The sequence below is a fragment of the Gadus macrocephalus genome, chromosome 1 (genome assembly GCF_031168955.1).
Source record: "Gadus macrocephalus chromosome 1, ASM3116895v1".
Classification (NCBI taxonomy): Eukaryota; Metazoa; Chordata; class Actinopteri; order Gadiformes; family Gadidae; genus Gadus; species Gadus macrocephalus.
In genome coordinates, this window is record NC_082382.1 from 12,972,930 (window position 1) to 12,989,938 (window position 17,009).

At 46.2% G+C, this 17,009-nt stretch overlaps 1 protein-coding gene across 1 annotated transcript; it reads right to left on the bottom strand.

Moving 5' to 3' along the window:
- Positions 1–754: 754 nt before the first annotated feature.
- LOC132452117 (proline-rich transmembrane protein 3) lies at positions 755–15,269 on the bottom strand. Its single transcript, XM_060044552.1, has 4 exons — positions 14,967–15,269; positions 8,013–8,956; positions 7,588–7,884; positions 755–5,316 (listed from the first exon to the last, which is right to left on the bottom strand). Exons 2-4 carry the CDS (start codon positions 8,872–8,874, stop codon positions 3,263–3,265), a joined length of 3,213 nt encoding a protein of 1,070 aa, XP_059900535.1. The 5' UTR covers positions 8,875–8,956; positions 14,967–15,269; the 3' UTR covers positions 755–3,262.
- Positions 15,270–17,009: the final 1,740 nt, after the last annotated feature.

The following is a 17,009-nucleotide window of genomic DNA, read 5'->3' on the forward strand; positions in this document are numbered from 1 at the left end:
GCCGGTCCCGGATGGCCCTGGCGACGGCGTCATAGTCTTGCTGGCTTGGTCATAGTCATAGTCTTGCAGCACCAACTGCTGTATATAAACCATTGTACCGGCTTGTAACCCTGTTCCTCATCCCAGGACTGACTGCCTGGGATGAGGTGCTACAAATGTCTGTATTCAAGTGTTGTACATCAGAATGCATAATGGGATGTTTTGCTGGTGATGCTGGTGACTCAATAGAGTATATAGTACTGTGAAATCCTAAATAATTGGAAATATAGGCCTACCGTAATAAAACTTTGTTTTGCAACGTCTCGTGTGAGCAATGCTGTTTTGTTTCAAACACAACGTCTTCCCTTAATGAGAAATAACATCAACATTAATGACAAAATTGCTATGGTTTCAAAAATGGAGGCAGTACTTATGTGTGACGTCATGATGTACAAGCTTTGCCAAAGAAAGGGCAGAACTTCAAAATATACTGTAGAGGGAGCTTAGTTTCCGTTGCATGATATTGATGTTGCTTATCAATTCTTCGACATCCTTTTCCATGTTAATTGCCCTCGTCTTTGTGGTGGTTCTTCTTGTAATGTTGTTCAAATTCTGGCTTCAGGGAATATGAACTGATGTACACAGCTCATAGGAAGAAGATTACGAAAATGTTGTTATATTACAGTAAAGAGAGAGAAAAAAATATATAACATGGGCTATCAGGTTTTAAAACAGTGTAATCTCCCTATCTGGTCAAAATATAGTACAAAAAAGATTGCTTATCACATGTTTATTTCAATCCAAACATTAAGTTGAAGAACATAAATACAAGTTCAATGTGCAAAATGGACAAAACAAGACTTGTAGCTCCACACTAGGTGGCTCACTTCTGACTAGAGAGAGGGGCAATGGTCGTCAGTATTAACTATGGCACATCCTGTTTTGTTGGTAGAGACAACTGTAATAGACCCTAAGGTTTCAGATGCTAAGTACTACCCTGGTCATAAAGTACATTAAGTCACAGCATGTACCAATACAACAAAATTGAATGGAGAAACTGGAATGTTGACAATACAGGGCCGTAATACATAATAACACATTTAGAAGTGACATCACAAGTAGGGACAGCAAGCCCCCTCGACTTACCAGAAACCCTGCAGTTGCTTTCATCAGGAGCACAGGAACAATTGAAGTTGTTGTAAAGTCTGTATTTGTATTTTTATTTAAAGAAAACATGGTAACACTTTACAATATGGGTACATTAATTAACCATTGATTAGTATAACAATGGTTAATGCAGTGATAAGCATTAACTAACAAAAAAAAGTAATCTAGTAATCATTAACTAATGGTGTTCATGTTTACTAATAGTGTTCTTGTTGACTAAGGTAATGGTGTTCATTTTAGTAAGGTTTTATTTTATGTTGTTGGTTAACTGTGCTAATGCTATACAATAATGCTTGTTACTGCATTTACTAATGTAAATTAATAATTAATGGATTTACCCTTATTAAAGTGTTACCTAAAACATACAGAAACAGATACACAAACGGATATCAATCATCAACATTTAAAATATGCAGAAGATGACTACAAATCCTTTTGTATCAGTCAAGCATTGGTCCTTCTCGTAATTCATTACTTCATTGTATGCAATCCTCAGAGATCTCTTGAAACAGAGTTTCAGCTGGTTGGTCAATGTTCCAACCGATCCAAAATGCAACAGTCCAAAATGATCATTACACAGTACGCACTCAGTGTTTAACCATTCAACAGTTCATTGTAGCAAAAATAAACAAAGAAAGACCATCACATTTTCGTAGATATAGTGTTTTGAAAAAATAGGACCCCTTGGAACGGTCGACATTGGCCTCATTAGATTGTCTTTCACGTACCAATATTATACTTTATGTAGCCTTATCAATATACATCAAAAATACTATTTATTGTCTCTGTATAGGTGGGGTTCTGTACACAAACACATATTTATATATATATATATATATATATATATATATATATATATATATATATATATATATATATATTTATTTTTTATTTTTTTATATATATATATTTTATACATCAGTTCCTTCTTTCATCATAAAACACTAGATCTGTAATGAGCTTCAATACAGGAGTTCTGAACGCCATGCTAAGCCTCTTGTGTTGTACAGCCCATCATTCAGCTGCAGTCATTAAATCAGATATACCACTGAATGATTGTTTAAATCGATTAGACGTAACTCAAGAGGAAAGCGGAACTTGCAATTGTTAATCAGTGAATAAATGAATGTGTATAACGTAATCAAAATGCTGTCATAGGCTTAAATATATTGCAATAGCTTTCCCAAAGGCAAAATGCATAAATCCTAATGTAAACTGTCTTCTAATTATTATTGTTATTCCTTTATTATTTTAAAGGAGAAAAAGTTTAAGCTAATAACTTCACAAAGAGTTGGAAAGGTCAACATGCTTCTTTCATTACTACATGAAGCATATAAGGGTGACAGACAGCAACAGTGCATATTTAGTTATCTCTATCATTATGTTACGATTAACCGACTGTGGAAAAAGAGCTTTAAGACCAGGTTATGGTTGTGTAGTTTAGAATAAAAGTTAATGCAAGTTTCCTCACATATCGTCAAACAGCCTCATTTAAATTTGAATCACGCTGTCCAAACAGGATGGTCCAAAGTCTGAACATACAGTGTGAATTTTTGTTTTGGCAAGTCACGTTTTATTGCACAAACACATGCACACACACACACACACACACACACACACACACAGTCATACACACACACACACACACACACACACACGCACACGCACAGGCACAGGCACAGGCACACACACACACACACACACACACACACACACACACACACACACACACACACACACACACACACACACACACACACACCAGGTCAGGCCTAGCTCTAACAGGACTGAAATGACAACATTAGATCTGAGGAAGGGAGATAGAGAGAGTAAGAGCAACAGAACAAAGGTTTGGTTTATTTGTCGGTCTACGCAATATTCACACACATCTTTTACACATCCGTTATTAACTATTAGAATCTTTCTTTTGCAAAAAGGCAAAAAGAGACGTTGATAGAGTTGTTTGGGGGTCAATGTCCATTTGATGTGATTCCCAAACAAAATAATTACTCTTTAGAAGAGACAAACAATAAACCTCTGCGTTGAATTATTTGCGTTGTCCTCAACCAACAACAGTACTTATTCATGATGGCGGTCCTGTGCGGTCGCCTGAAGGTTAGAGGTCAATAATTTCACTGCTGACGCTGGCTGAGTCATCCTGTCGGCTCACCTCCAGGTAACTCCGCGACGCCCCCTGCCTCCCAGGCCTCCCAGGCCTGCCGGGCCGGCCGCCCACGCCCTCCGAGTCTGGTGTGATGAAGGGCCGCGTGTCGTCGCCGCCCTCCTCCCCCAGGTGCCCCGTGGAGGTCCTGGAGGGACGCAGTGACACCGGACAGGACACCGAGGAGGGCACGCTCCCCACGGCCCCACCTCCCCCCCACCGGTGACCCTGGTGGGACGGAGTCGGCGGGGCCGTCACCTGCCTGCTGGGGACGCTGCTGATGATGCTGCCCCCGAGCGGCATGGACGACTCTGTGTCGCTGCTCTCAGACAGCATCTGGGGATCGCTGTTCCTGCGGAGCCAGGGGCCCTGGCTGTTCCCCGAGCCTGGGGACGGGGCCGGGGAGGGCGTGGCGAAGGGCAGGAAGAGGCTCCCCCCCCCCAGCAGGTGCTCCCTGTGGAGGGCCGCGTCGATGCTGCGGGTCAGGTCGATGGGAGAGGGCGGCCTCAGGTCAAACTCGTACAGGGAGACCCCCGTGTCCTTGTCCGTGTCCAGGCTGCCGCTGAGGGAGCGCTGGGGGGGGCGGCCCAGCGCCTGCAGTCTCAGCAGGGATCCCGTGGAGCCGTCGGACGTGCCCCGCTCCGCAGACACACCCCGCTGGTTGCGCCCACGGTTGCTGTCTTTGACGCAGCGCTGCTGAGCACTGGCTAGCTCGTGGTTCTGGTTCCGGATCAGACTCTTGCTGATGTCAGCGCCAGGCCGCTCCTGTCCAGCCCAATTATTAGGCAATTCCCCAGGCCCTCCCCCTCCCCCTCCACCGCCTCCTCCTCTCCCAACCCCATTACTGTCAGACTTCTTGTAGGGCTTTCCCTTCAGGCTCTGCACGATCTTGGACCAGCAGGTGTGCTTGTTAGTGGTGGGTGCAGAATGGCAAGGGGATGTCTGTTCCCCTGCTGTTCCATCTCCAGCTCCTCCTTCGTCCCTTCCCTGAGCGCCCTCGGGCTTCCAGAACACCCAGGAGGCCAGCAGCAGCAGAGAGAACCCCCAGGCCAGCTCCAGCAGCCGGGCCCAGAAATGCACGAGCCACCAGCACCAAGTGAAGTGCTTCGAGTTCCTCAGGAGTCCGTAGAGCCAAACGGTGGCATAGACGTGTAGACCACAACACAGCGCTCCCAACAGGGCGCACACAGCCAGCACTCTGCCCAGGATCAGCCCTGTCCTCCTGCTTCCAGTCCAGGCCGTCCTCCCGGCTTCCTCCACACCTCCCGGAATAGGTGGAGCCGGGCAGCGAATACGCGGGAAGACATAGCAGAGGAAGCCCAGGCAGACGATGAGGCCCCAGCCAAGGGAGAGGACCTGCAGGGTGACGGGCACCACGGGGGACAGAGCAGGGGAGAGCAGGTCGGCGGCCAGCAGCAGGGTGCACTGCAGCACAGCCAACACGGCCACCAGAGGAGGGCGCTCCAAGGGCGCGGGTAGCACGCTCACTGCCGCCACCCTCAGGGCGAGCAGAGCCATGGCGGCCTGCGCCCACACCAACATGTGCAGCGGCAGGTTGTACAGGGCGATCACCGCCGCGCGAGGCAGTGAGTGCCGCGTGCCGTACGGATCGAGGAGAAAGAAAGCCGCCCGGATCCCTCCCACCAGGAGGAGGAGGGCGTTGGCCAGAACCAGGGCCCCCCGGTGAGGGCAGTCCGTGCCGGGGGACAGCATGAGGCCCAGGGCGGCTCCAGCTAAAAGAAGGAGGAAGAGGCTGGCGGAGCCGTAGACGTGGAGGTCCCAGGCGAAGGCCAGCGTACGCTTCAGGTCGTCCCAGTGGAGACGCGTGCTGTTAGGGGAGGAAATGATGCTGGGAGATGGGGTGGGATTGGCAGGTGGAGCAGTGGGAGCTTGATGGCGGTGCACAGGTGCCACAGAGCGATTCCTCTGAACGATATCAGGCTGGTGGATGGGGTCAAAGCTTCCTCGGCCAACTGTCCCGAAAGTAGTAGCAGTGATGGAAGTCATCACTAGAAAAAAGAAGATATTTTACGTTTGTTATTATAAGTATAATGCCGTAATAATAATATTATATATACAGCATAGAATACAAGCAATTAAAGCATTTGCAATAGCAATGCAAGTGAAATCTGTGGATTGCAATGAAAATAAAAGGCCACTAGAGGGAAATAGTTCACTACTAGGCAATAGGTAAAAAGTGTTAGCCGTGATCATGTGGCAATTGTAGAACAAATTAGTAACACACAAAAACTCACACAGCTGTTATGTAATCATAGCATGACACCTGAATTGCCTTCTCAAATTGGTATATTTTATGATTTTATTTTTGTAATATTTTTTTCCACCTAAGGAAAAGGTAAACACATATCTTTATTTAATAAAATTCATCCAAAGTCTTCTTGACAAACTCATATTCATCAAAAAAGACCTGCATAACCTCTCGTTCATAATAGTGTGAAATAATTGTATCAAATGATGAGGAATGAGGCTTTCTGTATTATATAAACACAGTGACATACTATAGAGATATAAATAGACGTTAGTACCATATGGGGCATTTCACATGGAAAAATAAAACAATGTGATGCGTGCCACATGGAGTAAAGCAAGCAGAAGAGCAATTGTCTGAAGCACTCCACCTTATCCTCGGCTATAAAGTTGATGGAGCGGCACTACACTGTAATCACAAGGCTATTCATCACTAACCCTATAACCCGACGGCTAATGTGACATAATAGGTAAGAGATCTATGACAAACTTAAACAAAACTATCATCAGTGAGGATGACCATAATCTATGGTGATTTATCAGGGCATGCACAAATCCAAAAAAATAGTATAAGTAACACAGGGAACATGGATGCTGCCAGCTCCAATCCAAAGCTCTTAAATCTACTACTACTACTACTACTACTACTAAAACCTTTTAGCGCGATGAATGGCCTTTTAAGCTGTCACATGGACATATGCCACATTCCGGCATGGCCAAGACATCCTGGTTGTATCCCACACCCAAAACCTTTTCTAATGTCACCCCTTTAATTGGGAAATTAGTTCTCCTTTTGAGCATTTCTGTTTATTAAATCTCTATGTCCCGGTTCTTCCATATTGGGGTAAAATGTTTGATTTAAAAGTATATTGTTTACGTTAATTAAGTATGATTAGCAGTTTATAACTGATCAAAATATTACATTACAGGAAGCCGATTTTGCTGTTATTCCGTTCACTTTTACTCCTTCCCGACACCGCAATTCCAACAAATGTGTTCCTGCAATAACAAGCCCCACATAGGCCCAGAGAGTGCTGCCATGACCCACGCCCATGCACACATTGATATACAACATTCCCACGTCTCATAACTCCTCACCACCACCAGACTTTATAGAGCAACACAGAAACACAGAAACAGCCCAGATGTCCTGATCACATTTCACAGCTGTGTACACTTACCCCTACCCTTGAGCTTTTACTTTTTAAGGAATACATGGCCACGTGCAAAAGGTATGTGTACATGCACACTATCACGCGCACACACACAAACACACACACACACACACACACACACACACACACACACACACACACACACACACACACACACACACACACACACACACACACACACACACACACACACACACACACACACACACACACACACAGACCTTTAAATGTACTAACATACAGACATATAAACCAAAGGGGTAACGCAAAAAACACATGTGGGTCATTGATGTTGGTCATTAACAGGACAACCTCCCAAATTGCCCTACAGTCTGTAAATCTTGAGAGCTGTGGATTGATCCAACAGGGTTGAAAGAGTTTTGTACCTCCACAGTTTAAAGCCAACTGGCGGCATCTATTAAATGTTTCATCTTTTTACTTTCCTTCTGAACACACCCTTCCTTTCACTCTATACCTCTTTTCTGCTGTCGCGTTTGTTTAGTCTCTTTTGGCTTTGAATTGATTCCAGCCAAGCTCTTTCTGCATTAGCACCTCTTCTATCCCTATCGAGCCATTCGCCTCTCCCCCTGGACTGTTTAACCCCCTTACATGTCTCACCCACACACCTACCACCAAAGTTTCCATCCAACCCTCCCCTACTTGTCTCTGCCTTGTACTGCCTTTGAGGCTTTCTAGGTTGTACTGGACTGGTGCAAATATTCAAAAATCCAGCTGTGAAAATAATTCCACTCAAACATATCTACAGGGAAAATCGGTCAAGATTGCGAAACCAGCCGTTGCTTAAACAACTACTGAAAGATATCCATGAGGTATTACCTGTCTTGACTGTTGTCATGGCTGTGTGTGTGGATTCTGTTGTTGCTTTTGTTGGAGGCGGACTAGTTGTTTTGGAGGATGTCTGCGTTGCTTCCTGGATAATATCATTCGTTTTTGATGCAGTTATGGTCGTTTTCTCCTGTGTGATGGCCTCGGGTGTTGGATTGGTCTGGCTATGGGCAGGAACCAGAGTCCCTACTGCCACTGGGTGCTTAAAGAGAGGGGTTCTTGCTGGTCTGACTGTCGCATAATCTTTTGTGGTCCCTTTAGTTCTGTTTGGGGTTGGAATGTTGAATGCTGTGAGATCACATAAGAGAAGGAAGAGATGGCATGGTTATGACATTGTTTAATGCAGTGAAACCCAAATCGAATTATTAGAGCTAATATGCACTTTTGATTCACCATAAAATAAACGTTTGAATCACCTGATAACGTCCCAGTCTGAGGACTGGTTGGCTTCATTGTGGGTGGGAACGTCACCCGGATCTTCGGTGATGGGGTGGTGGAGATGCTAGTCCTGGTTGTCAGGGGCAACAGGCGGGGTTCCTCAGTCTGGTTGGCGTCCGGCAGCGGCTTTACGTCAGCATTTTCAGGCGACAAACCTCCCTCGGCCGTAGACTGCGCCTCCGGCCAGAACCTGGTTACTTCATTGCCAACGGTCACCGAAGAAACTAGTGGCTCCCCTCGCAAGAGTAGCGTTGTTGGTGAACTGACTGAGCCCACCTCCCGCCCATCATTATTCCTCCCGTTCCCCACTCTGCCAGCCTTGACCAGCTCCGACCCTGCAGAGTCAATCACTTCATTTAAGGGCGTGGAGATCACAGTCGGGCGGGGCCCTTTTGTCCACGCCTCCCTCGTTGAGGATGCTCTGCTGAGGCCCATGCTGGCGGTGTCGGTCCTTGGTCTGGAGCCAGTTGGCCGAGCACGGACCGGCCTGCTGCTGAGGTTCATGCTGGATAGGGTAGATATGGAAAAAGTGTCTGAGTGTATAGTGGGGCCTGGCAGTCTTTGCCCTTCTGATAAGTCCTTGGTGCTATCCGACATCGCTGCTGTGTGTGGCATTTGAGCGGTCGCAGACTTCTCCCGCATTGGACGTCTGACAGGCACATCGCTGCGACCCCTGGGAGGGAAGGAGAGCCGCACAGTCTGGTTCAGGGGAAGTGGCGAGGGGTCGCCTGCCGGGGGGTCGAGGAGACCAAAGGACCCGGGGATGACTTGGGCAGGTAAAGGGTGTATGAAGAGGAGGAGGAGGAGGGTGAGGGAGGTGAAGGTAACGAAAACAGCCATGGCCTGCGTGTGGACGTCTGGTCCTCTAAAAGGTCCCTCTGGCTGGCTCTTCTATCCGACACACCATCTTCCCACTGGACCCCTGGTGAGAAACACAATAAAGCACAGGTTATAACGTGAGTCAACGGGTAAGATTTTCTTTTAACAGTTAAGTCACGGGCAGCAATGGGTCAAGTACATGAAGTAGGTGAATTGGGTTAATTTCCCCTTAAATCCCCATTTAAAATTCGTAGTGAGATCCAATTGCGGGTGTATTTACATCCTACATCCCTCCATACGGTTATGTATAGCATGAATCAGAGGTGGTGTTGATATGGGGCTGGGCGGGAATAGGCTGGGGGCTTATTCCGGACCTGCAGCGCTGCTGAGTCAGAGGGCAGGTCACCGATACTCCTCAAGGCCTCGGCCGCACAGCACCGCCAGACACGCTGGGTGTGGTGGGGTGTATGGTTACACACACACGTACACGCTTCCTTCTCGGCTGCTCAACACTCAGGACCTCTAAACGGACCATGGCTACAGATGGTTTCAATCAGCCATGGCAGATGGTGTACTGCGTTCCTTCCGTACCTCTGTCTGTAATAGAGTGCACTTTTGATGACCATCAGTTTCACTCCCTCTCTGTTTTCCTTTATCTTAAGCGACATTATTCCAAGCAGTCTGCCAGTTTTCCCCTCCAAGTTATCTTCCAGCTGTATGAATCTGACAGCTGCAACATTAAAGAGTTTGGAAAACCTGTTTTCACAGACACAGCATTAGCCACAAGGCTTTGAGTGTTACACAACCCCCATGAGTCACGCAACAAAAACTGCAGGCGGAATGACCCAGGCACCTTGTATGGCCTTCCTGTGAATAAAGACCCCAAACTCGTCCACTGACCCATTTTACATTTGCCCTCCCCACCTCAGGCCTTTTTTGTGAGTCAACGGGTGGCGAGAGACGGCTCTGAGCGCCAGGAAGAATGGCTCACACCATGTATCGAAACCTCAGCCTGAAACATGAGGAGGACGAGGAACCAAGAAGGATATCGTCAACACTCAACCTATGGGACAGTTCATTCTACCGCTGGCGACTCACCTGAGACGCAACGCAGTTTTACGTTAACGGCTACATCTACTGACTACAGCCGAATGCGTTATAAAGTTTGTGTCCCACTAGTTCAACCTGATCGGGTGTGTGAGTTTGCATACGGGAACAATGTGTACAAAAGGGGCTGGAGCACAAAGGAAAAGGTCACGGCGCATGTGTTAGCATTTCAATTGAGATGTTCAGCATCAAACACACAGCCTAGGTTTTTTTGTGGTTTTGCCCAGCACTTATTAAAATTATATTTTAACTCTGCTTCATCTTGTTACATGAATTATATTGGGGCTCATTAAAACAAAGCTCTTTCAACATGCAACCTATTTTCAGACAAACAGACGGTTTGTTCCTATTAGTACAGAGATACTGCAACTAATGGAGGAGAAAGATATGATCAGCGGAGACATCACAGTGATTTAGTGGACAAGAGTGTAGCGGGATACGCGATGGGGCAAGGAATCCGGCGGCGAGGGAGGGGTCGAAGAAAGGTAAGACAATATGACTGACACTGGAGCACTGAAGGAGAGAATACCATAAAAAAAACATGGACGAGACCCTGGAAGGTTTGCAGCAGAAAACGCTGGAAGATGGAATGCGTGCAGTGGCAAGTCGCTGGAGAGGCTGACTCATCATAATCACAATCCGCGTCATGCAAGGAGGAGGAAAGAGCTGGAGGGAAAGAACACACTTTCATAGCTTGGTTTTTATTATTTCTTCCCTGATACGGTGGTCTCCCAAGTCAAACCAGAGCTACTTAAACCCAGCCCGCCTCTCTTATCAGTAAATGTTAACTAGCAGGTGCATTTGTGTACTGTCATAACAATGGGGATGTTGAGAAACGTTTCTTGGCAAACAGAATGTTTCTCAACTGATCCCTTCTCAGCATGTGTTTATGTGTGTGTGTGTATGTGTGTGTGTGTGTGTGTGTGTGTGTGTGTGTGTGTGTGTGTGTGTGTGTTTTTGTGCGCACGCATGTCTTTGGAGAATCTCTGTTTGTTTAGCATTAATGAGACTCAACGGCGGTTTGGCCACAAACCGCTTGTGAGCATAAAGGAGCACCTAACTGCTTGTTTTGAATCCCCGTCAACACTAATCTCATCGCTCCCCTCTGTCAACCCACCCACACACACACCCACACCCGCACCCACCCAAACACACTCATTCAAACGGGGTGTGCACAAATAAACTACAGGGTTTCCTACTTGAGAGATTTTGGGATTAAGGTCGAGAAGCCTCTTTAATGACCACACTTATGTTGTTGTGAGACAAACATGAATACACAACTAAAGGTTAGCTTCAGTGTAATGGTAATCTAAGGAGACCATAGTGAAGCTTCATCGTTTCCCTTTGTCACTCTGGGCTCTAACTGGAGTCAGAGCATCTCTAGAGCGGGCTACAGAGAGCAGATGGGCGCACACAGTGTGTATTTTTATCATGTTCGACCCTTGGGGGCAAAACGGACACATCCCTTTGTGTATTAGATTTCAATTGGGGTGTGCATGTGTGTGTGTGTGTGTGTGTGTGTGTGCGTGTGCGTGTGTGCGCACGCATGCCTGTGTGTGTGTGTGTGTGTGTGTGTGTGTGTGTGTGTGTGTGTGTGTGTGTGTGTGTGTGTGTGTGTGTGTGTGTGTGTGTGTGTGTCTGTGAGTTGGATGGGTGGATGTCGTCACTTTCTCACTCACAAGAAGTCCTTTATCCACAGCAGGAAATGCCTGAGGGGAAAACCTCCACCAGTGTGCAGCAGACGTCCATCTAGAGATTAGCCACTATAGATATGGTCACATGACGCACTCCTACTGCAGCATCTGCTGCTGAACCATTAATCAGTGCCCTGGTGATGTCATGTCTCAACTAGTGTATTACCACGACCAGCTTATTCAGACTCACATATTCCGATCATTCATCCCACTGAGGGGGTTTACCCAACAGAAGGTAACGTGGGAGCGGTAACGTTTTGCAAGACACTTTTTCTTCCCTCCCTTTTTTTGCCCCCATTCGCTGCCAGATTCCGGATAGTCTGGCAGTCTGAAGTTTCCATACATTTACGGGAATATTTTTCGGGGACAAACGTACCCCTTGTTTGAAGCTAGAGGGCTCTGTGAGATCCGTCCATGACCAAGAGCAAACTACATGATCATAGCCTGACCGTTTCAAGCAATGGTGTGTTTGGCAGCATTATGTATACCGTGATACGGTACACGAGTACAGAGTTGTAATTTCCTGTTTACATTGGAAATGTACCCTTGTAAATGTCACTCTTGTTGACTGTTTAGCATGCGGTGCAATAACATGCACAATGTCAAAGGGGACGTGCATGGAGGGGGATCTTGAATGTCAGATGAAGTCATGGCAGAGCAGAACAGCAGGGCCGCTCCTCGGGGAACCGAGACACTGGCCAAGGGTAGGAACAGAGCACGCCATGCAGAACCGGCTCCGCGGGGAAAAACCCTGATGCCTTTTAAATGTGGGAGAAAAGGTAAAACCAGTGGGAATGAAAGCAGAACAAAAGAAGTGGTGAAAGGGGCTCTCTTCCAAGGAGAGACAAGGGATGGGACTGCTGCAGCGACAGCAAAGATAGAGCGGCATACAAGAATAGATAGCGAGAGAGAGAGAGAGAGAGAGAGAGAGAGAGAGAGAGAGAGAGAGAGAGAGAGAGAGAGAGAGAGAGACAGAGAGAGACAGAGAGAGAGATGGGGGACTGAAATAGCCTAGTAGAAAAGTGTGCGTCATGACGAAGGAGTACTGCACAATCCACTGCATGAATCCATAGTCCAGCAGAGCTGTTTAACTATTACTGCGTTCCCCTTCGCACACAAACCACCCAAATCGGTAGACTGCCGTTGGACTGCACCCTGCAAGAGAGAGGGAACACTGTGTGGCAGAGATGGATGTGTGTGACTCTTGTCTGCATGGGAGTCTGCGAGTGTGTGCTTGTGGTCGTGTTGGTATTTGTGCAGTCTGGGCGTTGAGTCGAGGGGGGCTGGTGGGGTGGCAAGGGAGGGGGGCGTTCGGGTATGACTGTTGAACATTCCAATCCACACCATTTAGAAATCAAGCATGCAGCATTCATTGGCCCATTTCAAATGATGAGCCCTCATCAAAATCACAACTGGAACATTAGCTTAAAACCACAAATTCATACAATGCTTAGTTCAGGTGATAGTTATGTAAATACATGCCAATAAATGTTATTCCAATGTGGCTAACACATTGAGCTCTCTTCTTGGGGTCTTCATACACCAGACTTATTAGCCCTGAGGTCAAACCAACGCCTGTTGTAGACCACTTCTCTCAGAAGGTCCGGCCCCCAGGGGGTTATAACTCTGACTGGTGGAATAGCTGACCACACAGCGTGGTCAGCTGACCTGAAGAGAGACCAATCAGAGGCCTTGTTGATCTCCAAGGGAGGCTGGATGTCCGCGGTGGAGGTGCTATGACTAACATCTTTATCTGATTGTCTGTGTTAAGGCAGTTCAAAGATCAAGAGCCAGAGTTCTGCTTCACAGTCATCTTGAGGGATTTCAACAACATCATTGTCAATGGAACCTTGGCTTCCACTAACAAAATCAGAAAACACGCACACACACACACACACACACACACACACACACACACACACACACACACACACACACACACACACACACACACACACACACACACACACACACACACACACACAAAATCATTCCTTGATCGAGGCTATGAAAATTAAAATAAAACTCAGGTCTCTCAGCTGAGATGTGGAAATGTAGGCTACACTATATAAGACTGAATAAATTACATTCACAATGTATTTTGCTAGTGTTAAGAGGCTAACAGGCTGTTGGTGGCGATGACGACAGGTCGTTTTGCAGGTGTTACGATGTTTTGATTAAAAACCGAACCTCTAACATGATAACTCTCTGGGGTTGTGACAATCGTGGTAATTTGTGCATTTATACACTGCAAATGCAGGTAAATGGTATTTTCCCCCATTAGCCAATGACTGTTTGTTCCGCCCGATGTGTTGACTCTACCACACTCAAGGAAGGCCTCACTTAATCTTTCTGCTGTTTCACAATGTTTGGACCTGAAAGGTCCTTAAAGTTTAACCCATATCTTGGCTGTCTTTTCATTGAAAATCCAAGCAAGTTTTGGTTTTTTAAACCTATCCACACAGGAATGTCATCTGTTTAGGCCCTAAGAGCATTTTCAGATGGCTGAATAAGCACCCAAATATATTGTATTTACGTAAGCTTAATTGATTGCCTAAATATGTGACAGTTGTGGAACTAATTAACTGGCACAGGAGATAATCCCTGGTATTTCCTCCATTTTACTAAATCTCCTGGAATTTAAAGTGCCTGTGCCTGTGGTTTGAGAAGTAATGATGAGAAACAGGTGAAAACTAATTGTCTACGCCCCCCACACACCCTCTACCCTGAGGCAGAGGCCTTCAGGGCAATCTCATAAAAATGCAATAAACAGAAACGTTACCCACGTGCTAAGATTACAGACAATGGGGAAACATTAGCGGGTAATGGACCCTGGGAACAACTTGTTGCTCTTTTATAGACTCCGCAACCCCACACCAGTATTACCCCCATCCCGTCTGGCGCATAGCCTCTCTCTGGAGAATGCATTTGTCCAACATCACACTATGTGTGACCGGACCATAAAACACTAAACAGCAGTGTGGCCGCATCTTGGCTTTGTCTTGCCGCAGTTCTGAGCGGCGGTTAATCGTTATCAGCCGATATGAAAACCCCTCCGTAGCAAGCTATTCCATGCAGATGAATGCCCCGAACCGCAAATATGTCACAAATGAATAGAAAATTGCCAACGGATAAAACATTACCACACAGTGCATTTCAATTGTGAGGAACAATTAGATAGCTATCAGCTAAATATTATGCAATCCACAGCGAACAGTGCAGGTAAACGAGACGTTGTTCATCGCACGTTGGGCTGGTATTCCCCACAGTTCCATCTCTATTATTGATTATGATCAACTATTAACGACCTACCTCCAGTTATATCTTCTCAGGTGATGTCGTCTGCGTCATGGAAGAGGTATTAGGACATATCTCATCGACTGTGAAGGTAAATGGGATTTGTTCAGATGTGAAGGCATCGCAGAATACCGTGGACCAGGAATGCACCTCGCAGGGTTCTGACGACATCGACTACCAGGTCCTCCTGTTACTTGGCAACTCTCTTATACAGAATCACATTTGGAGACGCATGCCTCTCCACACTGCTCAGCCATCTACCTCACTATCCCTCCCACTCCCTCTTCCCCAACCTCTGCGTGTGTGTGTGTGTGTGTGTGTGTGTGTGTGTGTGTGTGTGTGTGTGTGTGTGTGTGTGTGTGTGTGTGTGTGTGTGTGTCTCTCTCTCCCGTTCTATCTCTCTTTCTCTCTCTCTCCCGTTCTATCTCTCTTTCTCTCTCCCTCCCACCCTCACGCTCTTCCTCTCTCTCCTCCCCTTCTTGCTTTCTCTCTCTCTCTCTCTCTCTCTCTCTCTCTCTCTCTCTCTCTCTCTCTCTCTCTCTCTCTCTCTCTCTCTCTCTCTCTCTCTCTCTCTCTCTCTCTCTCTCTCTCTCTCTCTCTCTCTCTCTCTCTCTCTCTCTCTCTCTCTCTCTCTCTCTCTCTCTCTCTCTCTCTCAAACACACGCACAAACACACACACACACACGCAGATCAACACGATTGCCTGCTACCTGGCATGTCTAATACACGATTATGAGATAGAGACCTATGATAGGGACAATGCAGCCAAGAAGCCAAAGTGATGGTTTGGACTGATGGTGCCACCCCATCACTGGTGACTTCTTATGACAAGGACACGCTCTGAAGGATGTAGAGTGACACTTTTAGAAGGTAGACCTAGCATTGGAAAATAAATTATTAAAATATGCTTCAATTCATTATTTTAGGACCTGTCGAATTAAGTAGCATTAATGGTCCAAGGGTTTTTTATCAAATGCACATGGCCAATCTACTGCTGCATAAAGGCTTACATTTTTTTGTCTTTACAGGTTTGATCATCCGCTTTCTCCTTTTTCAGTTCATCTAGCCGATCTACTGTACACTATACCGTTAAGATCAAGTGCCTGAAATAACCCAACAAGCTCATAGGATTTCCCCTAATACCATTACATTGCTACTGAGCCAGCAGGGCACACGCAACGAATTAGACAGTAGCAGTGGCAAGTCTGATAACAAACATTTGACAAAGATTATGATAAGCATAGTGTACCAAAAAAAAAGTTGTCACTATGAGATACTGTTAAGTAAGGGATAATAATAACGATAATAACGAATACAAAATAAAAACACATCTATGGCAGCTATTTATGCAGCAGCAAACCGTTACGAACACGATAATTTATCATTCCATCTGCACCTCCGACTGCACCAGCCCGCCTGGGGCAGGTGCATGTGTGTTTGTGTGCCCACCTGCCTGGTCACATGGGTTTGTATGCATTACAACTACACTATTAATAGTATAGTGTGCTATGAATGTATTATTCATCCAGGTTTGTTTGTAGTCTGGTGGATTGGTGGTTCTGTCTAACATCAAACTATTTTGAAAACAACCCATATCCATTACCTCACACCGGATTCCTGTAATATGGGGGCGCCTCTCAGTGATCAGATGGATAGGGGAGGATAAGAGAACAGAGAGAGAGACGGAAAGATGCGAACATTGATTTACAATGCAAACGGGGCAAAGGCAAAACTATGGAATTGAATTGAATGTGGATTTACAACAGTCTTACAGTCTTACTAACCCTAACCCTAACCCTAACAAATTAAATCATTCTAAATGAACATAAGTTAAATGTGCAAATGACCTATACATTGGCATCCACTGGGGTGGATGCCAATCAGCTCATGGTAGGGCAGGAATGTCTTGCATAGTTCGCTGAAATGTAACACTGGGGCAAAGGAAACCTCCGCCCAGGCGGGATACATGAAACAATAACCACCGCTAGTGGAGCAAGGTCCTGGTTCGCTGGGCGGCATTGCAACCGCGTATGAAATAAGCCTCTTTCAGTAAGTAGG

What these genes read in the sequence shown, in the direction of transcription:
- LOC132452117 (XM_060044552.1), bottom strand. Translation starts at nt 8,874, where the DNA reads ATGGCTGTTTTCGTTACCTTCACCTCCCTCACCCTCCTCCTCCTCCTC. An exon ending in TCAGACTGGGACGTTATCAG is followed by an intron (nt 7,885 to 8,012) that starts GTGATTCAAACG and finishes GTGATCTCACAG; the next exon opens with CATTCAACATTCCAACCCCA. An exon ending in CATGACAACAGTCAAGACAG is followed by an intron (nt 5,317 to 7,587) that starts GTAATACCTCAT and finishes TCTTTTTTCTAG; the next exon opens with TGATGACTTCCATCACTGCT.